We start from the raw sequence: 27608 nt of genomic DNA, 5'->3' as shown, positions 1-27608 counted from the left end.
ATATGCAACAATAAAAACACACATCTGGACTTATTTTATTCCCACTGCATTTGGTTTAGAAACAACAGACTTCAAAGTACAACTGGAAGAGATGCTGAATGTTAGTAGCTTGTTTTCATTCCCTATCTGTCCCCTCTCAACTAACTCTAATACTGTACCCTGTTTCACTGAAAGACACCTCTTCCCATATTACCCTTATTGTCCAAACCTATGCACATTTACTTGGGAGTTAGACCTATAAATTTCATTAAAATTCACTTTTGAGCTTAGGAATGCAGTTTAGGAATGCTTGCTTGGAAGTAAATCCCATGAACCCATTGCTAAATTTGCCTTCTAGAAAGATTTTCACAAAATCCAGTGGCTTACACAGTAAGCTATTACATATTCTGGCCAATGATGCTTTTAAATCATTACACAACTGGATGCCACATTTTTCTTCTGTACACAATGTTGGAAAGGTGTTTGAGCTTTCATAAATACATTGTACATTCTATTTACAACTTCTAACAAGCTCTGTGGGTGCCTTTAACCCGCCATCCACAAAATGAATGGAATAATGATGGTAGGGAGGGTAGTAGAAGGTGCCAGACCCAGGCAGAGTATAGAAACCAGTCCCAGCAGTGCTGAAGCAAGAACACTCCTCTGGTCCCGAATAATCATCTTCACCGTTTCACAGAACTGCAAAAATCAGAGCAGAAATTTTTAGAATACAAATTAAGGGCTGCTTCCAGTTGAGAAATAAACACATGCATGGAATCATAGATTTAGCAATGACCTTAAAGCTCATGTAGTTCAACCTCCTGCTGATGCAGGGAATTGCTACAGCACACCAAAAAGTGACCAGCTAATCCTGGTTGAACAAAGGAGAGTCCACCACCTTCCAGGGAAGTAGGTTATATAGCAAACTGACTTACGTAGTATTTAATTTGTTTTAATGAAATTTAGCAGGGCTAGTCCAAAATGTTTTGCTGTTACAAGCAACTATGCCGCATGATCTAAGAGATGCACCCCAACATCCTCAGTGATATTACAAAGGATATTGAAGCACCCTTGTTTATTTGGGAGGACTCATAGCTTTGTGGAAGAGCACACTATTTGCATGCAAAATGCCACAGGTTCAAAACTTCCAAGATCTCAAGGCAGCAGGGCAGGGAAACAGCTCTACCTGAGACCACAGAGAGACACAACAGGTTAAGAGTAGGCACCCCAGGGGTCAGGAACCCACTTCCCATCCATCTGAATTTCTAATTCTCCAGTTGATGTGTGTGCTTCTAAAACCATTTGGATAATTGGCTATGTAGCAGGAGACCCCCTAGAATTTGGTTTCAGTTCTCTGCTAACTTTTACATGATGGTATTTCAGTGCTTTCTAGCAAGTTGGTTTTGATGGACTGAAAGTATATAATGCCTTGACTGCTTACTCTCTAGCCACCCTCATCTCAACTACCCCATCATCACAGCAGAACTGTGGTACCTGCACATTTACTATTTACTAGAGTATTGCATTGGGATGAGATGGCAGGAGTGAAATGAACAGAAAGGGGGAAAGAATAGTCTTCAGAATGTGCCAATCCACCAGTGACATCCAAGTGAGGCGTAGAGTAGTGAATAGTTGGGGTTGGCTGTTGTTTTTAAAGTGTATTTAAAATGAACAAATGAAGGCTTCAGAACTAGCTGTCCTACTTCTTAAGGAAACATACCAATTTTATTTTTTAAAAAACCAAACCAGGCAGCCTTAAGGGTTTAAAAGTTGCAAGTTCTCTCCAGCCAAGCCATTTATTAGACTAATAAAGCACTATACAAAAACTCTGTTAGATTAACAGTGCTGAACAGTAACACCAATTAAAATCTGGTTTTGTCTGTCAGAAACCTGGCAAACCTAAATGACTTCATTGGCATTTCACACAGATTCAATATTTTTAAGAGAGAGAGAGAAATTAAAGCAAAATAGCCCTTGCTCTGTTCCTGCCTGCATTGGGCACAGAGAAGGTAATATGTGTTCCATTCTAATTAGCCACCCAGAAACACTGCCTCTACTACAAGAAATTATTTGCTTGGTACCTAAATAAATCTGACGTACTTCCTTTTGCAGACTTCATCAAGTTCAGCTTGTAAAAGCACGCCTCTGAGCTAACCTGGGGCTGCTGGTAATACTGCTCCTAGTCTCTGCACAATGTACCTTTATTTCTCTTGAATGGTGGAGGGAGAGATCAGCTCTGCTCTTAGTACCACCATCCCCAGCTACAAAGGAGAATCATAACCTTGAATTTCAGGGCATCACATTTAGATGTTTGCTAAACCACACCAAAAATATCCTGTGTTTACCCTCTGATGGAAAGATGAACTTTTTTTTTTTTACTTTTGCAATGGCAAACCCCTGCCTGTTGGAACAGTACACAGTGTACAACCTAAACCAGTGTTCATTTTCACTCCCTGTACCCAGCTGTCCCATATGAAGAGAGACCTATTTCCTTAACACTGTTAAGCTTGAGATGGAAGGTTCACATAGGGCCACCCTCAACAATATGAAACAAATGCTGACTAAAACATACATTCAGCAAAACGGGACTGAACTCAAGTTCTGCAGAGGATGTGCTGTGCTTCAGATGGCTGTTTTGCATGCTCTGCTTTTAGATAGCAGCCAATCCAATGAATCAGAAGTTTTCACACAGTAAAGATGTGAGTGGAAAAGGAAAGGACATACCTTAGCCCACACGTTTTCAACCCTTTTGAGTCCACTGCTCGCTTGACCAACTACATTCTTTCTGCGGCACGCCATTGGGGCTCAGGAGCCCAGTTAGGTCACCCCTTGCCTGCAGAGCTGGCAGCCTCTCACCCTTTTTCAAACACCCTCCTTTGTGGAGTGTTCCCTCAACCTCCTCTCCCCTCTCCTCTGCTTCGGAGTCCTCCGGGCAGCTGCTGCCCCTGGTCTCTGAGCTGCCCCCCCCCCCACGCCAAAGAGAGGTGCCTCATCACACTGCCCCATGGGGGCGTGGGAAGTACCCCCTGGCCAGCCGCAGAGACACCATTCACCTGGGGAGCTTGTAGCCAGGGCTGCTGGAACGAACAGTTGTGCAAGCCTTTGGGAGGCAGAGACACAAGAGGGCATAAGAGAAGGGAGGGAAGGAAAGAGGGACAGAGGCCACTGTTGCATGCGGCACCCCTTAGCCCTATCCATTTCTGCATGAGTATTAAAAAGCCAGAATCTGCAACAGCCTTGAACTGTAAGCCTTTCAGGGAATCACCATTTCATTAGGGGGGAAAGCGGGAGGAAATATATACACTATATAGCAATTCCTGCAACCAGCACCATTGTCACTAGGTAGAAAGTACTCAAAATACCAAATCTAGCATTCTGTCAGCAGTCTAAGGCTAAATTCTATTTAGATTAGTGGGCCCTTGCTAGAGGTCTGGGCTTGGATCTAAGAGAGGCAGGTGGAATGTTAAAACAATGACTTGCCCACTTTTGACTTGCAAGAAACAAAATTTAAAAGGACTGTAAGTGTAGTCAAATCCTGAGCTGAATAATAATAATAAATTTCATTCCTTAGGAGCAATGGGAAGATGAGCATTTCTCTTCAACAGAGAAGGCTCTAGTTAAAATCTTTTGGAAATTGAATAGCTCTCTGCCCAGGTTTGCTTTCAGACAGGAAAACTGAATAGCCAGTGCTACAGGAGGATCTCTATACTTCCTTGGCAGCATGAGCTCACACTGCCCTGTTCCCAGACGATGGAATGGCTGGACAGTTTTGTTTTTGTTTATTTGTTTATTCTGGCTCAGAGATACATTAAGTGTTTGGATAGCAGTCTTGTTGGGACAGGCAAGGAAAGCTTGGACTTGAATCTTACCACTAACATAAAAAGGCACTATATAGCTTTTTATGGATTGTTAGAGATTTTGGAACACAGTTGGTTACTAATAGTTAAAGGCACAAGACTGAACCAAAAATGAAACACCCTCAACTCATGCAGCTTACTTTATGTTCTGGGGGAAGGAAAGTGCAAGTGAGAAATGCTTATAGAAATAGGTTATAAATGCACAACACGGGAGTCCCATACAGATAAGCCACTGTGCAATTGTCTCTTTGTGCTCTCAAAGCAAGGACTCAGAATCCTTTAGCCAGGTTGCTTGGCTAGATTTGTACAGTGGTAGTTTACCTTCTCAGTCTGGAAGCTGACTGGAGAGCCATATCTGCAGAAGGTCACAAAATGTTCACAGTTGTTCCACAGCAAGCTGTATTCAGTGGCACCCACCAGCTTTTCTGCTCTGCAGACCACATCTTCATCACGAAGGACGTTGTTCTTGAAGAGTTTGTCCATGTGGTTTACCAGAATAGAGCCTCCATAGGCAAAGTCTTCCACTGTGTCCACACGGATCCTGGCCATTTTAGTGATGACACCAAAGATGAGTCTCTTGTTAGTCACCACCTTCTGGATCTGTTTCTGGTCGTTGGTGAGAGCAGGCAGGATATCTGGCATAAGGTGAGCCACCCGGTTATCTCCCAGGTAGATGCCAAAATGAATGAAGAGTGTTCGGGGCACCTCCAGCAAATCCCCCGGCTTGAAATAGGTGGTATCATAATAACAACATCGTTTCTTCTTCTCTTCTTCCTCTGCACCAGAGCCCACACCGAAAAGTTTGAAGTTGGCAAGCAGCAGAAACTTCTCCAGTAGCAGGGATGCTATTTCATACATGGGGTTTTTCATGGTGTTGATCTTATTCTTATTCTGTGGCTGCAGCTGCTCCTGATTCATTCAGCTTCAGCATCTTGCCTTTTTATCATGGCAAGAGGGGCTGTCCCACAACCAGCATCAGTTTGGATTGGCAGATAGGCAAGTGGGTGGTTACTGTGGAGTGAAATAGACCTCTACTCAGAAAGTGACTCTTTCAGAAATGTTTTACAAGAGTCCCAATTATGCATTTAGTATATAGAATGGGCAGACACACATACAAAATCACCTAGTCTAGACCATGTACTTATCAGAATGCAAGCACTTAGTGACTGAACAGCTTGAAAGCCTAGAATGATGTAAGTACCAATGCAATCATTAGGCATTTGATTCAGATTGTGATAGATTATGACTAATGAGCACATCCTGGGAGACTGAGACACAAAAGCTGCAACATACACTTATTTTGGAGTAAGTTGTCACTGAACTTGGTAAGACTTTCTTCCAAATATGCAGGGGTTTGGGTTACAAGGCTGCATACTTATGGTACCCTGAAATTATTTCCAAGTAAATATTAGAATTGCAGACTTTTAATTGTATAGATGCTTACATGAAAGTGAGCCCCACTGTGCTAAATGGGCTTTATTTCCTTGCACATGTGTTTGCAGTCTTATTTTCAAGTAATGGCCACTGCAACCAATAGGAATGGGTTTTCAAACCTTGCCATGTAGTCAGTGTTAGGAAAATGTTGATAGGTACATCTAAGTGAAAGGTTTTTTGTTGTATGCCATGCAAATTGGATCCGAGTTTATACATGTACTGATTGAAAGATACAGAGATCTGCTTACTGATGAAAGTGATTCATTTTTGACATATACATGAACTCAGCTTGGTACTTAACATTTAAAAATATATATCTGAATTTGCAAGATGGTGAGAGACCAAATGCCATGATGGAAGTTCATTTATTTGCATTTCCTATGTGACTGTTCAAAGCATACCTTTCCACATAGTTTCCAGGTAAGATAGCATCAAGTTCCAATGCAACATATAGGGCTTTTGTCAAGTGTGGTTTCTGCTTGGCAGAAGTTTGGGAAGTGGTTTGGTTTCCCCCAGAATTGTAATGTATCCTTATTTTATTTTAACTTTTAGAGAGGCAACAAGATCTGTACAGAATTGGGGAAGGTATACATTTCTGTTATGACAAAAAGCAAAAGCATGGCCAAACCCTTTCCACCACCCCATCCCCAGCTAATCTTTTCATGCACCCTGGAGGTACTTGCAGGGTTCTCAGAAGGAAGGTGCTAAAGAAACTGTAGTGATGGAGAAGCAGAGTGATGGGAGAAAAGCAAGCGATCCTTTAAAAGTAATTTCTCCCTTTTCAGAATGGGCCAGTATTTCTGCTCAAACAAAAAAATAAAATAACAGTTGGCTGGCTTTGGGGAAGGGGGGGTATTAATCTTGCACTTCACACATCTATTCATGTATGGATATCCCCGTTTTAACTTTCCGCATTTCCTTTCCCTCTGACGCCACTGTTTACACTGCCTTCCCCCACCGTGTGTGTGTGTGTTTGTGTGCGCGCGCGCGTACCTGCAAGTGAGGATAACTGATGACGTGGGCTTCGTTCCACGAAAGCATCTGGCACGACAACTGCGCCAGCCTCGAGGTGCCACGAGACTCTTCGGCGGCTTGTCTGCCTGCGGCAGGCTAGCTGGGCTGCCCCAGCCGGGGAAGCCAGAGAGACGCGCCGAAGGAGCCAGCCGTGCCTCGCGGTTAAGATTGATTCTCTGCTAATCCATTATGCGGAGGGGTCAAGCCCAGCAAACAAAAGCCTCAACTCAACTCAACACCCACCCCAAGCTACTTCTCCCCTACCCCCCCCCCGGCCCCTGTCGAAGGCTACTGTGCTCGGTAGCCCAGCGGAATCTGCGAAGCATGATTGATGGGGGGCCATTCATCTTACCTGGAAGGCGACAAGGGCTTGACAGCCGGAGCGGGGGAGGCTACTCCCCCGCGCAACCCGCCATTCTTTTTTCTAGCGGCCCCTGCCAGACTCACTTTTTTGTGTGTGTGTTTCGCCCCCCGGCACTCCGGATCCGGAGAGGCAGAAAAGCGGCCGCTGGAAGGGGGAGAGGGCGGGGCCCCGGGAAAAGGGGGCGGATCTCTCTCGCCTTGCGCTTAGAAGAAGCGAGAGCTCCCCCTTTCCCCTTGTCTCTCAAAGCGCCGCTGGGACCGAACGGGAGAGAGGCGTGGAGCTGTTTCTCTTTTAGCCCCTTTGCCCAAACTGTGCAACGGATCCCGATGGGCCCTGACAGGACGAGTTTCCTTCCCCGCCCGGGCAGGCAGCGCTGCCTAAGGACCTCCCTGGTGGCGCGGCAGGATCGGCGGGGACGGAGAGGGAGGGAGAGAGGCGCACCTCAGGACCTCTGGCTTCCCTAACCAGAGTTACCAGGAAGGAACTCGCAGCCAGTGTCACAGAATCGTAGAGTTAGAAGGGGCCATGAGGGTCATCTAGCCCAACCCCTCTGCAATGCAGGACTCTTTTGCCCAACGTGGGACTCGAACCCACGACCGTGAGATTAAGAGTCTCACGCTCTACCGACTGAATGGGACACACGCTTGTAACACCCCCAAGAGCACCTGGGGTGCGTTTCTTGGATGGAAGAGCGCTACACACCTGGCACTCTCCTCCGGGCTGTATGTTGCAAGAGATCTGACAGCGGTGGCAGAAGCTTGCCTGCTATTGTTAATCTTTTAATTGAGGAAGCATATTAAACTAACAAAGAAAATGAGCAAGAATTCTCCCTCCGTCTCCACCCATTCAAATTCCGGGGGCGGAGAATGCCGGGGGCATCAGTTGTGAAGGGAAAACAATGGGGGAAAGGGGTGCGGTGGGGGAATAGAGCCAAGCAGTGACGGCATGCTATATTCAGCATCAATGTTTGCAAAATGAGAATTCTCCCGCGCAATTGTTTCAGCTCGTTTTCATTGATAGTGGAGATAAGCAACCGAAGGGCTGCTCTTACATTCCTGTCCTGGTTATGAACTTCTCCCCTTGATAGGCGCTTGGCTTACCTGTCCTTGGTCACACCACCACAACATACATTTAAAGCACATAGGCTGTAGCCCTTCCGAGATGTTCCCAGGTTACATTTTAGGATTGCCAATGCAACAGCTGAAGAGAAAGATTGTTTCATGTTTACCAAAAAGGGAGGGTGTTAGTTTTTCTTCCTGGGTGCAATCTGGAAACTGCAAAGCACCTAACAGACTCCTTTCAGCTGACTGCCAGCTGCCTCCTACATACCATCTTAAAGTTGTGCCTAAATGCAGACTCCATCTGTGGCTCCAGCATCTACCCTTATGTAGAGATCCCAGGAATTCACAAACTTGTGCACTATTTTGTAACATCTTGGTCAACCTAAGAAGGATGTTGCCCTAATGTGGATTTTGTAATTTAACAAATGCTATAATGCGAGCCTCAGGCCCTGAAGAGCGACTGTAGAAATCTATTTCAGATGATCCATGTGGAATTAAGAAGGAAATGGCCCAGATCTCCACTCTGTTCCACAACTAGGAACCCTTACATGACACTTATCTTAAGTGAATCTTCTGCTTCTCTTTCTTTTAGATTTGTGGTTTTGAGAACTTGTTGCCTTTTAGTCTTGGCTGTATAGCTACTCTCTCTCTCTCTCTCTCTCTCTCTCTCTCTCTCTCTCACACACACACACACACACACACACACACACACACACCCTCAGATGAACTCACTGTAGTATTGCCAGTGGGAACTTGAGCTGGAAGTCAGGTGGAGAGAGAGCTAAGTGTTGGTTCTTAGTGTGCAAAAATATGTTTCCAGGATGTTTCACTCCTTGTTTAGACAGAGGCAGCCTTTGTTTTATTTTCCAGTGCCATTTAATCTTAATCCCCCCAAATGAAGGGGTACATTACAGATAAATCCAGAGAGGAAATGGCCCATGAAACCAGAGATGCTATTTAGGTTTCTGGCCAAAAGCCTTGATTGCTTGGGTGAATCTCAAAAGGAATGTATGAAAAAACTAGCGTCCCTTTTCTTACTACTTCCACTAACAAGCTGGGGAAACAACAGTTTCACCTTACCTGGCTGCTCATTAGCAGGGATGGGGGGGGGAGCGTTGCATTTTCTTGAAAAGCTATGCATTGATCCCATGCTGACTGCAGCTCCAGAAAATTCAGCTGTATACTCAGCCACTCTCTGAAATTAACGCTTCACTGTCCTAGTGCTGTTAGGAGCTTCAGATGCAGAAAGCAACAGTAATTAGTTTAAATATATATTTCAAAATGGGGTGTGGGTGTGTGGAAACAAGCAGAGAACATTCACGGATGTTATAGAGGGCATACTATACACATCACCCTTTATCAAGGACCTTCTCTAACTTTCATAAAAGGCAAAAGAATTAAGTCAGAATAGACCCATTGAAATTACAGAGTTTAAATTAATTTCAGTGATTTCCATGGGTCTAATCAATTACTTAGTTGGCTATCATTCACATACAACTAATTTCCTGTTAAAGGAAGGACAAAACTAAATACCTTTGAAACAAGTTGAGTAAACTTTAAATAACTATTTTCTACGGTACCCTTGGAAGCCATGAACAAAGGCGTTTTGAGACTGAACAATTAATAATGACTTTGCTCCATATTCAGTAACTAGAATCAGTATAACAAAATAGGAAAGTGTGCGTGTGTGTAGGTATTTCAGCTGTAGCAACAAATATGTTGCTACACATTATTTTTGAAAAGAAAAGCGTCATATGGACACAAATCTGTCAGAACTAAAATATAGCCTAAATTTGCATTACAGTTCTACAGTATGTAAATCTGAAATACTCATTCTAGGGATTAACATCACAGCTCAACCAGTGACTCACAAAGGCTGCAATCCACCCACCTAATGGTAAGCCCCATTGACCTCACTGCAATTTACTGCTGAGTAGTCATGTTTAGGATAGCACTGTAAGGATGCAATGTGCACTTACCTGTGAGCAGGCCCACACTAAAGTGGTCTTACTTTTGAGTAAGCATAGGGTTGTATGAGTTATATCCACAGTCTCAATACCATGCATTGCAAAATTTTGATGGAACAGTGCATCAGAATCAGACTTTAAATACACTTTCTCCATTAAAATGTGCTATAGAAAATATAGACACGAGAGCACAGTGCCCAAAAAACACCTAAGATTGTGGCACCCAAAAATGCACGTTTTGGGGTACTGTGCTCTTGCATGGGTCACAGCTTATGCTATGGTCTTAACCCCTTCATGCATTAATTAGACTAAAGCAGGCTGGTTACATTCCTTTCTTCCTTCCCCATAGTTTTATTTGCAAAAATAATTTTCTATTTTCAGGGAGTGGGGAGTTATTAAAAATACTTTGGAATTCACTTCAGGGTGTTCAGATAGAAAGGAGGGCAGGGTACCTGCACTTGACTTGCAAACTATGCTTGCTGAAATTCCCTCTTCTGCACTATTTTCACTTAACCATGTGTGAATTTTCTGCCAGCTTCCTGACTAATCATCACCTTTGTATCATCGCTCAGTAACCTTTTGGAAAATCTGATTTAGAACTGACTGTCCTTACTAACTATGCTAAGGCTGCAATCCTAAACTCACTTGGAAAATCAAACTGAACTGAAACCACTCCTGGAAAGACATATAAAGGTAAAGGGACCCCTGACCATTAGGTCCAGTCGTGGCCGACTTTGGGGTTGCGGCGCTCATCTCGCTCTATTGGCCGAGGGAGCCAGCGTACAGCTTCCGGGTCATGTGGCCAGCATGACTAAGCCGCTTCTGGCAAACCAGAGCAGCGCACAGAAACGCCGTTTACCTTCCTGCCGGAGCGGTGCCTATTTATCTACTTGCACTTTGACGTGCTTTCAAACTGCTAGGTTGGCAGGAGCAGGGACCGAGCAACGGGAGCTCACCCCGTCGCGGGGATTCGAACCGCCGACCTTCTGATCGGCAAGTCCTAGGCTCTGTGGTTTAACCCACAGCGCCACCCGCGTCCCTAAGGAAAGACATATAGGATCGCACTATAAAGGTCCAATGTATTTGACCCCTTATGCATGCTGCCGATAGCCACACACAGCTTTCCTACCAACTGGAGTCCTATTCACAGGAGAGCTGCTGGAAGGGAGGAATCATTTGGTGGCAGCACACCAGAGGCAGAGCAGTCAGTTCATACACAAAAGGATACTACAGATGACTGACTGACTTTTTAAATGTATACTTGACTAATGGACTTTAAATTAATGCAGCTAGCCACTTCCCATTCTCTGCACAAAATGAATTTCCTAGAGGTCTAGTCCTTGTTAAGATGGGTCACAAACAGAAATATTATACAGTATTAACTGTTTATCTGCTTTTTGGTGTGTGTGTGGTAGGGGACATGAGATATGATGTTTTGCAGAAGTCTTAGGGTTAAACTATTAATCATGTATAGTTTTGTGTATCTTTCCTCTATTTTTTAAAAAATGAAAAGAAACTTATGGAGACTGCAATTATGAGTGGAGAGGCAGCAAATAGGCAGGAGATGCATAACTCCTTCTAAGACAGTTGTTTTTCCACACAAAAGTGCCCGAAACCCAGCATGGCTTTTCCTTTTGCAGGGAAAAAAGATGCTGATGAAGAGGGAAAGCAGCTGGGTGGAGTGTGACTTCAAGGAGAAAACAACTGGCAGGGTGAAGTTAAGCTCTGCTACACCTACTGGTTCTCCATACCAACCTCTAGCAGCTGTTTTTTTCCTTTTTCAGAAGCATCCACCTTGCCAGGTGGATCAATGCCTACTGAATAAAGTTGCCTGCTGATTTAACTATCAACCTTTATCCAGATAAGAAAGTGAAAACAAAATTTAAATCATGTAGCAAGCTGAGTCTCTTTGCAACAGAAAATATCACAAAAGTCTGCCTCATCATTCAAGGCACAACTACCTTTCTGTGATAGGGATGTGGGTGGCGCTGTGGGTTAAACCACAGAGCCTAGGACTTGCTGATCAGAAGGTCAGAGGTTCGAATACCCGCCACTGAGTGAGCTCCCGTTGCTCCGTCCCTGCTCCTGCCAACCTAGCAGTTCAAAAGCACATCAAAGTGCATGTAGATACATGGCGGGAAGGTAAATGCCATTTCTGTGTGCTGCTCTGGTTCGCCAGAAGCGGCTTAGTCATGCTGGCCACATGACCCGGAAGCTGTATGCTGGCTCCCTTGGCCAATAAAGCGAGATGTGCGCCGCAACCCCAGAGTCGTCCACGACGGGACCTAATGGTCAGGGGTCCCGTTACCTTTACCTTTCTGTGACTATATAATGAGATGAAGTTGGAATACGTTAGATTGCTGCTTCTTGGGACATCATTATATTACGATGAGCCTAGAGAAAGTCAACAGACGAGAAGAAAGATAGAAAGGGAGACACAACAAAACTGCTGATTCCATTTAACATTTATTTAACACTAAAATTATGTGTACCACTTTTCAGTAATGAAGATGGGACTACACCCGGGTGTACTCCCTACTTTTATTAGTTCTGTACAGAAGCCTCAATGTCAAGTCCAAAGTCCGATCAACATATTCAAATGTAATCTTGATAAACAGTGGCTTGTATGCTGTTCCGGAGGAACAAATGTGCAAAATCTGTGTACAGGTCTTGAATTTAATATGTGTCTACAAGGTTCTGGAAAAGTTAACATAGTCCAAACTAGTGTTATATATATATATAAAATTCAAGCACTTAACAGCTACAAATAATAATTCTAAAAATAAAATAAAAAAATTCAAAATAAAAAATTGTACTGTCATTTTCAGTGAAGCATGTACTGTATACCAATCTTCACTGTACTACAGAATGAATGGATCAGGATTTCTGATGCCTGGACTCTTAATCAGCCCATGTCAACCTGTTGCTGATGGGAGTTGTAGTCCAAAACACCTACACTGCACCAGGTTAGCACAGACTACTCTATGCTAATAGTTGGTCAATTCCAAATAAAGGTTAAGGCAGGGAAGGGAAACCTGTGGCCTTCCAGACATTACTGGACATCATCAGCCTCAGCCAGCATGGCCAACAGTTAGGCATAATGGGATATACAGTTCAGCAATACCAGGAGGCCCCCAGGTTCCCCATCCCTAGCTAAAGGCGATAGTTTGTACAAGTAGGGTAAGCAACCACTTGCCAGTATTCAGGGTCTGTCCCCATGTGGACTTATCTGGAGGTAGTATCTTTTTAACACATTGTACCAGCCATCAAATGTGACCTTCAAGTTCATTAGCCAACATCCAAAGAACCAAGCTACTAGTTCAACATGCCCAAGGAGTCCAAGGGCTTGCTTGTATTTATGGGTCTTCAGTTTTGTCCACCCACCCAACCTCGCCATGACAAAGCAAGGAAGGAGTTTCAAAAGCAGCTTGTGACACAGCATGGTGGTGTGCTTGCTTTAAATATCTAAAGGGCTGTCACACGAAAGATGCAGGCTAGGATCCAAACTAATGGCTTCAAGTTACAAGAAGGAGATTCCAATTGTACATCAGGAAGAACACTGTGGCAGTAAGAGCTGTTTGACAGTGGAGCAGACTTCTATGAGAGGTGGTGGACTCCTTCCTTGGAGGTTGGATGGCCAGTGTTCATGTATGATTTACTCGAGATTTCTGCATTGCAAAGGGTTGGACTAGATGACTCTTGGGGTCCCTTCCAACACTATGATTCTATTAAAGGGGGTGAGATACAAAATATCACCCAGCTTGCCCCCCATCTTTAAGCTGATCTAAATCAGTTCTTTGGATCTTTGCCATTATTAATAAAACTTACATTAAAGTGCACTCAGGGGGAGACTCCAGCTTCCACCTTGTCTCATGAAGTTTTAACTCCCAATGGATGTGCAATCACTGGAACTTCAAATTGCTCGTCTTGTCTGATTACCTTCCTTTCAATTGCCTCTTCCTGACCAACTGGGAAACCAATTCAAGAGTATGGAATGGCTCAACAGCATCTGGAGAAATCCAGAGTGGTTCTTCATTAGTTGTACAATGTATCATTTATCTTGCTGCACGTTGACTTAAAATACATACTACACCATTTACTGAGTATACATACCCAACTGGTTGCACACTGAACACACTTTGAAACACGGATGCAACATTTTGAAGCCAAGCCTTTTCCAACCTGGTTCTTTCCAGATGTTTTGGATTAAAAAAACCCATCCTCCCTGATCCATTTACCATGGATCTATGCTGGCTAAGGCCGATGAGAGCTGTAGTTCAAAACATCTGGAGGGAACCAGGTTGGGGAAGGCTGGGACACAACACATGTTTTGTTTTTAAATCCAAATAGCAATTTGGAAGCCTCCAATGAAAGCAGTGCTAATCTAGAAGCTAAGTTTCAGTAACCATGAAAGATGAGAGAAGCAAACAAGACTGAGCAAGCATTAAAAATCACGTGTTTCTGAGTTGCTAGTATAATTAGACCTCCTGCAGACTGAGGCAATAACAATTCCTGGATCCCATAAAGTAGCATCTATCTGCAAACAAATAGCAATGATTTAATGGTAGCAAACTCTATATTACAGTGCTGCTAGAGCTACTGCTGTACCAGAAAGCAGTGAAGGACATGCATTTTTGGGGGGAGGGGAACAGTGGTTATCTCTCAGAAAGATATTCCAAAATTTATTGCTTAATTATATTAACAGGAAATAAATAGGCTCTTCATCCAATGCACTAGACAGGAAATACCAGTCACTTTCAAAGCAACAAATCTGGCATTACTCAGAACATTTCCTTATCTGTGAATAGGCGTTAGCTGAACATTTTAACTGATAACTGCCACCAAAACGTTTCAGTGGTTTCTTGATTTTTGAATGAAGCATGTGCTTCTGGGTTGATATGTGTTTGACGTTGTTTGAAAACTGAATGAGGCCAAAGATTTGTTATTCTATCAAAGATTTTAAATCTGGAACATTTTTAATCTGGAAGTCCAAGAGCATCTGCCCATACGCCTTGCCCTGTGAAAGCAAATAAATAAATATCACTTTATGCAGCAACAAAGGTAATTTCTTATTCAAACAAGGGGGGACCCCAAATTTGTCTCCCTAGTGACCCTCCCCCTTTTGAACAGCAACTCCCTTCCTCCTGCTGCAAACTATTTCAGTTTGGCACTTTCTATTCAATTACCTCATGGCCCCAAACCTGTGTGATTTCTGCCTGAGAATGTATGTGCAGGATTGCACCATATGAGTCTCTATAGAAGGGGAAGCCAAGATACAAGAGAACATGAGGCTGTCCCCAGAAGCTGTTTGCAGAGGCCAACACAGAAATGGGATAGAACATGACAAGTCACAGGGTAACTCTCTGAACTCCAGGGGTGGAATTCAACTAAGTATTCCTCGGAATAGACCCATTGAAATCAACAGTCCTAGCTTATTAATTTCAGCAGCTCTACTGTGAGTAAAACTTAGTTGAATACCATCTTAGAGCTAGAATTGGTAACTTCAGGACATTAACATCTCAGCAGGTAATGGCTGGTTAATCTATCACAGTTTGTTAAAAGGAATGTAAGGGGCGGGGAGAAAACAAATTGCTTGAGTTCTGTGTCTTGTGCCACCTTAAAGCCTAAGGCTGCAATCCTATATCCACTAATTTGGTAGTAAGCCACATTAAAGGGCTTACTTCTTAGTAGACATATATAGGTTTGCACTGTAACAGACGGATTGTGGTATACATTTAATGAACCCCGCCTCCCCATCCCATTTACAATAAAGAGGGCTCTAATTCAGGAATGTTTATGCCACAACACATCTATCAATCTTGTAAGGGGCAAAAGACCCTTTTGATTTGCTGCAACAGACCAACTCAGTAACCCCTTTGGAAAAAGACACCTACTTGTGGGTCACTTCTCAGAGATGCAGTGCCACCGCCACCCAGGGCATTTTTCAGAACGAAGTTCAATCCATGTATTCCTGGCATTTCATATCTGGAAAAATAAAATATAGCTGTTTGCTTCGCCAGCTTGCAATTTCATCAAAGTCCTTAAGAAATCACACTGGGACTGATCATGGATTACAAAACTTGGATTTAGAAACTAAACACATGAGTAAGTGAAATGATGCACATTTAAGGAAGATGACTTCAAGGAGCTGACCTATTTTAACAAGTGTGTGCATAAGGCAGACCATATCCTTTTATTGCTATGTTTATAAAACCAGCAGACTACAACAGTCTGGAAAGTTTATTTCCAATACAACAGTCTAAAAAGTTTATTTCCAATGTAAAAGCTAACATAATGTTTAGTATCCAAACTTCCTGAAATTCTTTGGCAAGTGATGACTGTTTGCTAGTCATACCCCAATTCTGGAGGGTTTCTTCCTTCTTCTCATGGACTTCTCATGGACCAACATGACTGTGCTTTTTTAGCTGCCTTAGGAAATATAGAAGGAAGCCATTCATGGCAGAAGCATCCATAAGAAACTGCATTCCTACCACCTGAAGAGGAACTTTGCATTTTGAAGGCTACATCCTGTCCTACCACTAGGTTTACCACACAATTTGGTATAACTGATCTCCAGATTTGCTAACATACAGAATGCCATGCTTTTCTTTATTTCAGCTCTCTGACTAATCAGGAACCCAGGGTTAAGCCACTGAAGGCATGGGGGCAGATCTGGGTTACTGTTGGACATTGTAATTTTTAAAAATGGCTTTCAGGCCTTGTTTCTTTATCCCAGCATGAATAATAAATAATATTATTTAATACCTGTAGCTCCTAACAGAGACTGATCAGAGGCATCTTTAATCTCTATTGTGAAACTGAGGCAAAAGCGAGCAAAGAAACTAGTGTGAATTTTACCTTGTATAGTGGGTTAGTTTCTTTACAAATACCTCTCTATCCTCCATCAAGCAAGGAAGAAGCATTACCAGAATTCAAGGCTAGGCAAAACCAATCAAGTAGCACACAAAGCAGGGCTGGTGGGGTGTGTGGCTTGGGGAGAGCCCTGATGAGCATATTTGACCTGTCTGGCCAACATCCAGCATACTATTGTTGTTGCTGTTGTTGCTGTTGCTGTTGCTGTTGCTGTTGTTGTTGTTGTTGTTCCTCTCCCCTTGTCACTATTTTGTGACATCTTGGTTGGTTCCAATACAATTCCCTAAGTTTTTTAATGGAGCAAACTTTGCTTTTCTACATGTCCCGTCCTCCCATATATAATGAACTGTTATAATCTGGGTGAAAATATCAATTCCAAATATATGCTAAGATGAAATGTGACTGGAGTTTTGCCTGTAGAATGCAACTTTCCTACCTTCCCCTTTCCTACCTTTTGGAATCAGGGCTCAGCTCCCCACCCCCCACCCCAATTGTTGAAGGTGATGCCAGGAAGGTACCGTATTTTTTGCTCTATAAGACACACTTTTTCCCTCTTAAAAATTAAGCTGAAATGTGTGTGCGTCTTATGGAGCAAATGCAGGCTGCGTGGCTATCCCAGAAGCCAGAACAGCGAGAGGGATCATGCACAGCACTCCCTCTCGCTGTTCTAGCTTCTGGCTTAGCCACGTGAAGCCTCTTTAGGGCACTGGGAGCCTTCATTCCACTGCCCTGAGGAGGCTTCGCACGGCTACCCCTGCCTTTTGCGGGAGGTGGGGGAAGGGACAGAGGGCAGCCCCTCAGTCCCTTGCCCCACCTCCCAGAAAAGCCCGCAAGAGCCACACGGAGCGTGTGTGCAGCTCTTGGGGGCTTTTCCCTGAAGAGGGAGAAGTCTGCAAGTGCCACACACACGCTCCACGTGGCTCGCGAAAGGGAGTGCTGAGCAGAGCCTGGGATGCATACAGACTCTGCTCAGCGCTCCCTTTAAAGAATTTTTTTTTCTTGTATTCCCCCTCTAAAAACTAGGTGCATCTTATGGTCAGGTGCGTCTTATGGTGCGAAAAATACGGTATGTGTCTGTGAAAGGGAGCAACATCATGGCAGTCTTCTGTTGGAGCTGGAAACACACAGGGATTTGTGTTCTTTGAGAATTCAGAGTGGCTTGGGTGTTCCCCCACTAAAAAAAAACCAAATGGGGGAACAAGAACAAGATCTGTTGGGGGTGTTAAATAAAAATAAGCTATATATAATTTTTAATGTAAAAGATAAAATAACTAGCTAGCTATATACGAGTATTATCAAGTTAACTCTCATTTAAGTTCTATTTTAACTGGGCAATTCTAGGCAATCTCTGCTCAGAAGTATGGACCACTGGAGTTCATTATGCTTACTCCCAGGTAAGTGAGTACAGAATTGCAGCGTTAAATCTTTCTGTCTGAAGTCCTCAATGGCACAAAAACAGAAAGTTAAATTTTGTAATGATTTCTACAGAAATAGTACTAAACAATTGTACTCATCTGAAGTCCTGGAACAGAAACAGGAAGTTACATTTCGTAGTAATTTCTACAGAAATGGCATCATAACAATTGTGCTCATTTGTCAGATAGTATACAAAAGAGAAATAGAGCTATTAAAATGCAAGAATATGGTTTTCCTTCTCAAATTGCTATTCAAAATTATGTGTCATTTTCTTTTCAATGGAAAGCTTGTTTGCTTTTGTTCCCATAGGCAAACAAATTTTGCCAGTCCAGTAAGAAGCCTTCAGATCTTAAAAGCATGTGAGTATAATTCCTTCTAATCCTCCTCAAGGGCAACACAAAAGTGTTCTTTCTTCTCACTGGTTGCTTTTCACCCTGTGTTCACATTATTCTGTTATCACATCCTTAAAAATACACAGCAAACTAAATGCCTATGATTTGATTAATCAAAGAAAATTGATTAAGCCAAAAACTTCAATAGTGGCCTGAGCACACGTTTTCACGAAGCAAGTATCTGTTCACAATGCAAAAATGGCACAGTTAGCTCATGGTCCATAGCATTGCTCAGTGAATAAGATAACTATTCTCTAGCCTTCAGAGAACACAAGTGCTATGAACTTAACCTTTGCAGACCGCATAATCATGAAGATTTTAAGGTTGATAAAGAAATGTTGTTCTTCAGTTTGCCCCCGAAAGAAAAAAAATGCGACAGAACAATCGAATCATTTCTTGGAAATCCCACAGCAAACGTCACAAGCTGGAAGGCCTTAATTAAAAGCCTTCCTAAGTTTCCTAGCAGTTCGAAAGCACGTCAAAGTGCAAGTAGAGAAACAGGTACCACTCCGGCAGGAAGGTAAACGGCGTTTCTGTATGCTGCTCTGGTTTTGCCAGAAGCGGCTTAGTCATGCTGGCCACATGACCTGGAAAAACTGTCTGCGGACAAATGTCGGCTCCCTCGGCCAGTAAAGCGAGATGAGCACCGCAACCCCAGAGTCGTCTGCAACTGGACTTAACTGTCAGGGATCCTTTACTTTTACCTTTAAGTTAAGATCAGAGGACATTCCAGAGTCATTTCTCATCTTGCTTCCACTGTAAACAGCATTGTAACAACCATTTGAAGGACAATGACTTGGGAGTTTGGAAACAAAAATATTTAGGGTGGAATTCCAAGGCGATTATTCCATCAGTACAAGCATATTTGTCTGCCAGACAGAATGGCCTCCCCTCTTCTCATCCTGCCAGCTGTTCTGGGGATTCTCTCGACCACCCCCTAAATGCCTTTGGGGAGGGTGCAGGGGTGCACAGTGGGAGAAAGGGGGAAGTCCCATTGTGCTAGTGCAACTTGTCTTCCGTTAGTACAATTTAGTTTAATCCAGTTCCTTAGCATCTAATTTAAATATCAGTAAACAATAACTTATTTCTACAGGATCTTGAGGCATGGAAAACTTTGGTAGAATTTCTGTTACCTTATGGCCATTTACTCGCTGTGAATTATTGTTGTTTCCATTCCTAGTAAGAGGCTAGGTGGTTTTATATTTAACATCATAAATTATCTGATTTATGATGAGCCAAAGGAACAGAGATTGTTATCAATTCCTCTCTGAACTCAAGTAAGAAGTCACATTCTGCATACGTACAGGATTTGGTTCAACACAGAAATGAGCCCAAGGCAAGGGACAGATGAATCATTTATGCCAGCAGTATTAACAGAGTAGACACTGTAAAAGTGAACTACCAGCACGACTAGTCCTATTACTATGATGATGAAACATTTGTTAGGTGTCATAGTGTGCTAGGTGCTGTGACAAGAAATCTTATAATTTAATTAAGATGGAAAGGTAAAGAGAAAGACCAGGGTTTAGATGAATGATTTTGCTCACTGGTTTGATCATGTGTCTCCTCCCTATCATTCTTGTTACTGTTCTCTAGATACATATACCAATGTTGCAGTGCTCCTGTTCATGGCTGTCAAGTCCCCTCTCTGGTCTGTTTCCTCCCATACCCATGCAGAAGATTTTCCCCATTCTGCTAAATAGCACTAGAGGACGGTTGGCCCCAAACCTGAGTACCATACAGCTGGAGGCAGGTTATGGGAGAGGCATCTCCTCAACTTCAATTCCTATCCCTCTTTTGGGATACTTACAATGAGTTGTCAAAGGCTTGAGTGGCCCAATTCACACTGTTTCCTCTGCCCTCCATTTTCCTTTCCTTTCCCTTTTTTCAGGATGGTGTTTGCTTTTAAATGACACAAATACTCTTTGTCTCAAACTGTTGTCAGACATACACTTGATCCTATCTTGGTTTATTAAGCCAAGATGTAAACAAACCTTTTGGTCATTCCCACAGCCTCTTCTCAACTAGAGTAAACAAACTAGGAAGTTCTCTATTAATGATAGGTTTCCATTTCATCTGAACAGGAAACTTTATTTCACTGCTTTGGAGCAAACCAAGATATTAAGTCAACTTCAGGCATGCCTTAATATCTCAACCTCTTCCATACTTTCCCTGTTCAAATGAAGCAGCTCAGTGGAGCCCCAAAATCCATTTTTCTACTTGTGATATTGAATCAACCCTTCAGTGGGAACATTTATCTGTGTCCAATGTTCTCCGCTGGACTTTTGGCTAGAATAACATTTGAAGTCTATTTCAAATGTGAATATTTTCTAGTAATCTAAGAATATGACAAAACAGTTTCTTCAAGCCACGCTGCATGAATATTTTAATCTGAAAAAGCACATACCTTGTGACCGAGCTCTCTTCAGACTGTTCCTTCTCTAAAAGATGTTGGAAATACCCTTCTATAGCCTGAGCAGTTAGTGCTTTCTTGAGGTATGGATAGTACAGTGGATGTCGAGCTACTACACCTGTTGTTGCACACAAGAAGAACGCAACTGTTATGACCTCAGAGTCTAGCCTCCAGCAAGACTAGGAGTCAGGGGCTGCAGTCTCTTCAGTTAAGGAGACAGACCAGGTGCAGGGCTCTGAGTGCGCTGCTGGACAGCAGGAGACAACTGAGCCTGCAGAACATAAGCCCCATCTCCAAGGAATCTCCCATATCTCAATGGCCAGAGCTGGGACTCTCAAAAGTACGGTAACTTTCCCCAGAGCCATCCAATGCCTCCCTCGCTAGTCCAGCATCACAGGGAGACACCAAGATGGAGGCTATGGAACAGGAAGTGCACATATTCAGGCCAGAGGGTTGGCCCTTTATGGTCCTGAAGGGGTGTACTTGCTTTAATAGGCTTGGTCTGTTCTCAATCTTTGTCAGAGCAAGTGGCTCACTTGATGCTATCCATGGTTCTGTAACCTTTGACCTTCTCCATGAGATCCAGTACAGTTGTACCTTGGTTTTCGAACGCAATGCGTTCCGGAAGTCCATTCAACTTCTGAAACATTCAGAAACCAAGGTGCGGCTTCCGAGTGGCTCACAATCACACCGGAAACAATAGCGGAAGCCACATCAGACATTCAGCTTCCAAAAGAACGTTGGAAAACTGGAACACTCACTTCCAGGTTCCGATCGTTCAGGAGCCAAAATGTACGAGTACCATGGTGTTCAGCAACCAAGGTATGAGTGTATTGGGCCAGAAAACAACACCAGCCACGTACTGTTTTATGGCAAAACTATCATAAAAAAACCCCCATTCCATTCCAAGTTTTTTCTCAAACCAACAGCCTTGCAGGGTTAAAAATAAATGCATTTTCTATGGGAGGTCTTTCTTCCTCTCAGCTGTTGTTTCATGTTTGATGAGCTGTCCTTGCTGGTATAATAATGATAAAAAGTAAGGTAAAGGTGTGTTTGTTTTCTGCTGTATAATTTTTGCATCTGGTGACACATTTTTAAAATAAATTCAAATATTTATATCTCACCTTTTCCAAAACAGTCCCATGACAGCTTACAATAGAAATACAAAGATGTGATAAGATAAAAAAACCCACAAACTATTAAAAAAACATAAACATGACAGCCAAACAAAGTAGGAAGTAAGAAAAAATTCCAAGTAAAGGATGTAGATGATAAATCCATATAGCTTATTGGGGGAAGATCTAGATTTAAATATATTTGAGGTCCAGTTTTATATGAAATAAACTCAGTCTTAAGTTACTGTATATTGCTTCCTACATCTCTTTCCACTGACTTGTGATAAATAAACAACATATACAAGGGTAAAATCCCCAAAGCTTAACAAAAATTCATTGATTGTGTTTCTCTTTGACAGATGGGAACTTTGTTGTATTGACAGTGGTTTTAATAAGCTCTTCAAGTTTGAAACGCACATATACAAAGTGGGACAAAGGGGTGGAACACTGTCAAAGCATTATTTTGAATGTATGAAATGTTTAAAATTTTGTTCTACCGCTTCAGCATCAGTTATCCTTGCAAAAATGTATGAAGGTTAAGCATATTCTCAACGTGGTGTGAAACTTCTATTCATTTAAAAAACAGCTCACACATGTAACCATAAGAATTGAAGAATACCTATGTTTGCAGAATTGCCTTTGTCCCCACTTCTGGTATAGGCAAGTTCTTCCAGACGATATACATGCGGACCACTTGGTAGATCTATACATATGGAATGAAATAAAATTACTGCTTTCTCACCTGCAACAGGAAAGCTGTTGTTTTGTTTGTTTATACTCTCTAGTGTATTGCTGCTTGCAGACTTGACCAGGCTTCCTCAAACTTGGCCCTCCAGATGTTTTTGGCCTACAACTCCCATGATCCCTAGCTAGCAGGACCAGGGATGATGGGAATTGTAGTCTCAAAACATCTGGAGGGCCAAGGTTGAGGAAGCCTGGACTTGACTCAAACTTCATGTATATATTCTTAAATCAAGCTAAGGTACGAACGATCCGTAACCCTTAGCAACCAAAAACAAAGTTAAGGGAAAATGTATTTTTTAAAATATTGAATTCTTTATTACAATAAAATATTCACCGCATATACAAACACTCCAATAATAAATATTATAATAATAAATCCTTAATAGGCCAACTTGTGTACAGTATATTTCAACATAAACCAAATGAGCTCAAGTTGGCTCACCCACCCACTTTATCCTCACAACTAACCTGTGATATAGGCTGGGAGAGAGAAAAACAGGCCCAATGTCCTCCCAGGTGGTTTATAACAGAGTGGGAATCTGAACCTCAGTCTTCTCAGCCTTTCCATCATTTACCAGTAAATTTTGAAATTACTACTAGGATTGAGAAATGTCCAAAACAAGCCCCCAGATCCAACCATTTATGATATTGCTACAACACTATCACAAATCTGTCCTTTGTGCAATATCCTTAATCTGTTTTACTAATTAAATAATCCGAAACTTTCGAATAAACCGTAAAGCAAAATTATGGCATGTGGTCTTTAAATAATTGTTTATTCTGTCAAAAACTGTAATTCTACCAATTTTCAGCACATGGCTATAAGGCTATAAGATTATGCCCAAGGCCTATTATATTTTATAATCTGATAAGTTTAGGATCTGCTACAAGAAATATACTTTGCACATTTGACAGAGAAGATTTCTCCAGATTTGAGAAACTACAACAGCATTTGATTTATTTTCAAGTGGACATGACTGTGTGCAAATAGAAGAAGACTGTACTGAAAAACACACCCTGTATAAAGAAATGTCAATATGCAAAAATAAAAATAAAAAATCTAGGTATGGAGCAATTTTAGTGGTAAACAATAGTACCTTTTAACTCTTCCTGAGTCATGGGCTCATCATGTGAAATTGCTGCATCTGAAGTGAATGAAAGATCCTCCTCATATGTTTCAACATGTAGCCCATTGATAAATATGTCAATCTGGGGGAGGATATTATTTAAACAGTTAAATAGGCTTGCCACATATACAAGACTAAAAGCCATGTAGGCAACAAGCTAGATGTCAAATGGGTAAAACTGTGTTAGTGCTCCCATGCAACATCTAGCTTGTGCTTTCAATGAAATCTGTGTTGACACAACCTATCACACCAAGGCATCAGCTGACTGGACTATAATAGATCCTGCTTACAGATATCTCACAAATCAGAAGTGTCTACTGCAACCTATAGATGCAGCCAGCCAGTCATGTCAATGGCCTTTCTCCAGCTTTTGATTTTTAAAAACTTCTGTGGTGGTCTACAACCATTTAAGTGCAACTACAAGTTTTGCAAAAGATTCAAAACAAAGTGGAATGAGAAGCAAGCAAGCCTTCCTCGTGTACATCCAGCATTGGTCAGCAGACATTGAAGACTAAGTGGAACTCAGGACAATTTGCACCATTCTTACTTTTAGCAGATATTTAATTTGGGGGGACTTGGAGGACAGAGGAAGACTTATTGAAAAAAATTTCAGCTGCTCCTCACTTTAACAAAATGCAAGGTTTTATCCCAACATTAGCCATACCCCCTGTACACCAATTGAAATTAACAGACATGACTTAACTTAGACCCATTAATTTTATTGGGCCTGCTCTAAGTATAAATTAGTTGTATATTACCCATACAATTGTATATTTTGAAATCAGAAGGTTTCTAACTTGTAAAGATACGAAACTGCACAAACACTGTTTTGAAGTTAAGTACAATTACATAAAAGCTGAAGGAAAAGCTCCACTGATCCTCATTCTTCACAAGAACAGAACAAAGCTCTGTTGCAAACCAAATAATAGAATCTTTGTATCAATGCAAGTCTTTGGAGATGGGGGGGAACCTTATGCAATAGGTTTTACTCTAGGTCAGACTTTAAAACAATATTTAAAACAGCACGCATTTATGCAACTACTGAAATCCAGGTCAAACTTTAAGCACAGGAAATGGTACAGTCTCTCCCACCCTGCATGGGCCAAGTTTGACACATGAGTGGGGACTCCCACCTGTCAGTCACAATGACCTCAGGTGACCTGTTTCTGCACAGCGCTATGCTAGCCTCCCAAATCAGCTGATTGTCAATGCTTGCATGGAAGCACCAATGATCAGAAAAATGTCATTGCTGCTACAATAGGACTTAGCTACCATACATCTTTAGCTGCATCAGGTGCAGAGCAGGTGGCATGGCTTGGCCAATAACAGCCTCATGGGCCGAGTGGTTGGGCCAATGGGCTGGAGGTTCCCACAGCTGCTGGAACTGCTACACTTTATTAATAAGGACATTACTGTTCTTCCCCAACCGGGCTAGAGAAACATAGAAGGAGCTATTTGGAGATAGAGGAGGGAGGGACAAAAGTTCAGAGTCAGAAGAAGCCTTGTGCTTCTCATTCTTAGGTCCTCAGAAGACATTTAGCCCCAACTGGTTGCATGGATGAGAGTATATGGCAATGTGATTTCTCATTACATTGTAGACAAATGGGGAGGGTTGTTCAAGCTTTGCTACTCTGGCCTCGCACGGGTTATTTGATTTAGGGGTGTGCTGCTCTGTTCTGCAGCCATAATGAAGCAAATTGGGGTGATTTTACTCTTCACTGAGTCCAACCAGGGGGCGGAGGGGGTGTTGTGCCCCAGGTGCCACTCTGGGGGTGTGTGACAAGATGGCCCCTGCCTCCCCCCAGCTGTAGAGTGGCCGAGGGCGTGCGCTCGCACAGCAACCATACAGGCTGCCACTCTCATGCGCCATCCATGAGGGCTGCCTCTCGCACGACGACCGTATGGGCTGCCACACATGCGCACTCCGTACGGACGTCGCGTGTGTGTCACCAGGCAGTTCTCCCCACCCCTCGGTGTCCTGCCCTGGGGGCCAGAGAGGGTTCCTTCGCCACTGAGACCAACCACAATGTAAACAAACCATCTCAAGTCAGAGCCAGGCCCTCACAAAGTTTCACTGTTTTTCTGTGCTCTCTTCCTTTCTGTTCTCTCTGTTTTCTGTGTCTCTGTCTTTCTCTGCTTTAAGTCAACAGATTTTGCAAGAGGTGTGACTGCCTAAATGCTGCTTGCAAAGCACTAAAGAGCTCTGAATTGTTTTCTTTTTCTTTCTGGTAAAGAATAATGGAAGATTCTTTTTTTAAAAAAGATTTAACTTTAAAAAACACACACCCATACCTATACTTATGGGGCGGGGACATTTGGAGCTTTTCAACACTCCACAGACAATATTAAGAACAGTATCGCCTTGTGCAATGGTGTGTATTGTAGGATGTCTCTTCCCAACACAAACAAGCTAAATCAGCCACCATGAATCTAATGACTAAGAAGAATGTACAAGTAAGAACACACACCCTTCAAAATATAAAACCAATATGAATTTTGTGATTTTCTGCAGCAGCTACAAAGTGTATTTGGGACTGGTACTTAGAAAGCAGCTCCTACCTTGACATTCTTTTTTGGATAAAGAAAGAAAAATGGCTTCAGAACTGGCGATCTGGAAAAGGCACAAAAAAGGCAAATTAAGTACAGATGCCAAAAGAACACCTTTCAGTAGGTTTTTAAATGGTTCCTGAATACATCTCAACATCAACTATGGTCTTTAGACATTCAGTACATCTATTTAATTCAGGGGCGGTCCTTCATGACCACTGGCCATGATGGCTGGGGCTGATGGCAGTTGGGGTTCAAGACCTGTCTTTTAATTATTGGCAACACAGGATAATTTAAAACCATGCAGTGCAGTATCGCTGATAATCTGCTTCTGAGCCACTTTGTTACGACTGGAAATTTTCTAGAAATATAATGACCAATAAATATTTTCACTGTAGGCAAAGCCCTCCAAAACACAGCAGTCAGCACATTCCTGAGACTGACTAGAATATTTTAGGATTCTCAGCTAAGGGAGTATATAATTTGGCTGTCTATAAAACATAAAGTTAGCTAATCAATATGCTAAGTAACTGACAGTTAAGAAATGCACGAATTCCCTAACGGTTAAAAATAAAAGTATATATTCTTATAACCCCCTCTTAAAAACTTACACTTTTGGACGTCCTCCAACTATTGCAGTGAGACCAGGTGCTGAAAATGAAATATATTTTAAAGTTAAGATTCTAAAGATGATTAACAGAAAATCAGGGTTGAACCATTTTCTTTATTGAGATTTGGTTTTTCTCCAAAGCCCCCTCAAACAATGAGATAAAGTTTTAGGATGATGAGGACTTTTGCCTAAGCATGAAATACTTAACATCACTCCAATTCCTAATTAGACCCTGCAGAATTATAAGGAAGGAACAGTAGGATAAATGGAGTTTCAATAGGGGGAGGTCGGGAAAATCTGAAGGAAATAAAATGATTATCCTTCTGCTAGAAGACCTGCAACAGAAGCTAAGAAGATGGTGGGAGTTTGCGGCAAATCTAGGAATCTGAGTGAGTGAGTTTTCCACTGATAAATTATTTAGGATGGCTGTTTTAAGTAACTATACAGCTGTCCCCTTTACAAGAGCTTTAGCTGATGGATGTAAATAAAATTAACTCAGGGTGCTGAACTAATATGGATCTAATCTAATATAACGCAAAATACTTAAACAAAAAATGCAGTTCAACTGTAACACCAACGCAAGTTAGAAAGCGGAATACATTTTCAGCTTTTATAGTGCCCTTCTTTTTCTATCGTAATATCCACAAGCATTAGGAAGAGCTAGAACCTGGAACTAAATCAGGTTCAAGATTTTA

General features: G+C 42.3%; 2 protein-coding genes across 5 annotated transcripts in view; both read right to left on the bottom strand.

Moving 5' to 3' along the window:
- Positions 1–18: 18 nt before the first annotated feature.
- Positions 19–9923, bottom strand: LRAT (lecithin retinol acyltransferase). 4 transcript variants are annotated; one of them, XM_083520140.1, is made up of 3 exons: positions 8790–9923; positions 4158–4847; positions 19–678 (listed from the first exon to the last, which is right to left on the bottom strand). In XM_083520140.1, the coding sequence occupies exons 2-3, from the start codon at positions 4752–4754 to the stop codon at positions 526–528; spliced, it is 750 nt and encodes a 249-aa protein (XP_083376266.1). In that variant the 5' UTR covers positions 4755–4847; positions 8790–9923; the 3' UTR covers positions 19–525. The 4 variants fall into 4 exon arrangements, with proteins under 4 accessions (XP_083376266.1, XP_083376265.1, XP_083376268.1 ...); XM_083520139.1 differs by lacking the exon at positions 8790–9923 and adding an exon at positions 6637–6976; XM_083520142.1 differs by lacking the exon at positions 8790–9923 and adding an exon at positions 6732–6976.
- A 2200-nt stretch (positions 9924–12123) lies between these two features.
- Positions 12124–27608, bottom strand: part of LOC310714594 (uncharacterized protein) — a 42315-nt gene continuing 26830 nt past the window's right edge. Inside the window, exons 14-20 of the mRNA XM_083520027.1 lie at positions 26915–26954; positions 26316–26367; positions 23727–23838; positions 22505–22588; positions 20765–20888; positions 15571–15661; positions 12124–14693 (exon numbers count right to left, since the gene is read on the bottom strand). Of these exons, the coding sequence (XP_083376153.1) occupies positions 14619–14693; positions 15571–15661; positions 20765–20888; positions 22505–22588; positions 23727–23838; positions 26316–26367; positions 26915–26954 (578 nt within the window). The 3' untranslated portion in view covers positions 12124–14618. The remainder of the gene's footprint in view (positions 14694–15570; positions 15662–20764; positions 20889–22504; positions 22589–23726; positions 23839–26315; positions 26368–26914; positions 26955–27608) is intronic.

Source organism: Podarcis liolepis (assembly GCF_965112155.1).
Source record: "Podarcis liolepis genome assembly, chromosome: 9".
Lineage (NCBI taxonomy): Eukaryota > Metazoa > Chordata > Lepidosauria > Squamata > Lacertidae > Podarcis > Podarcis liolepis.
The sequence above is the reverse complement of the archived record's forward strand: the minus strand, read 5'-3'. Positions and strand labels throughout refer to the sequence as shown.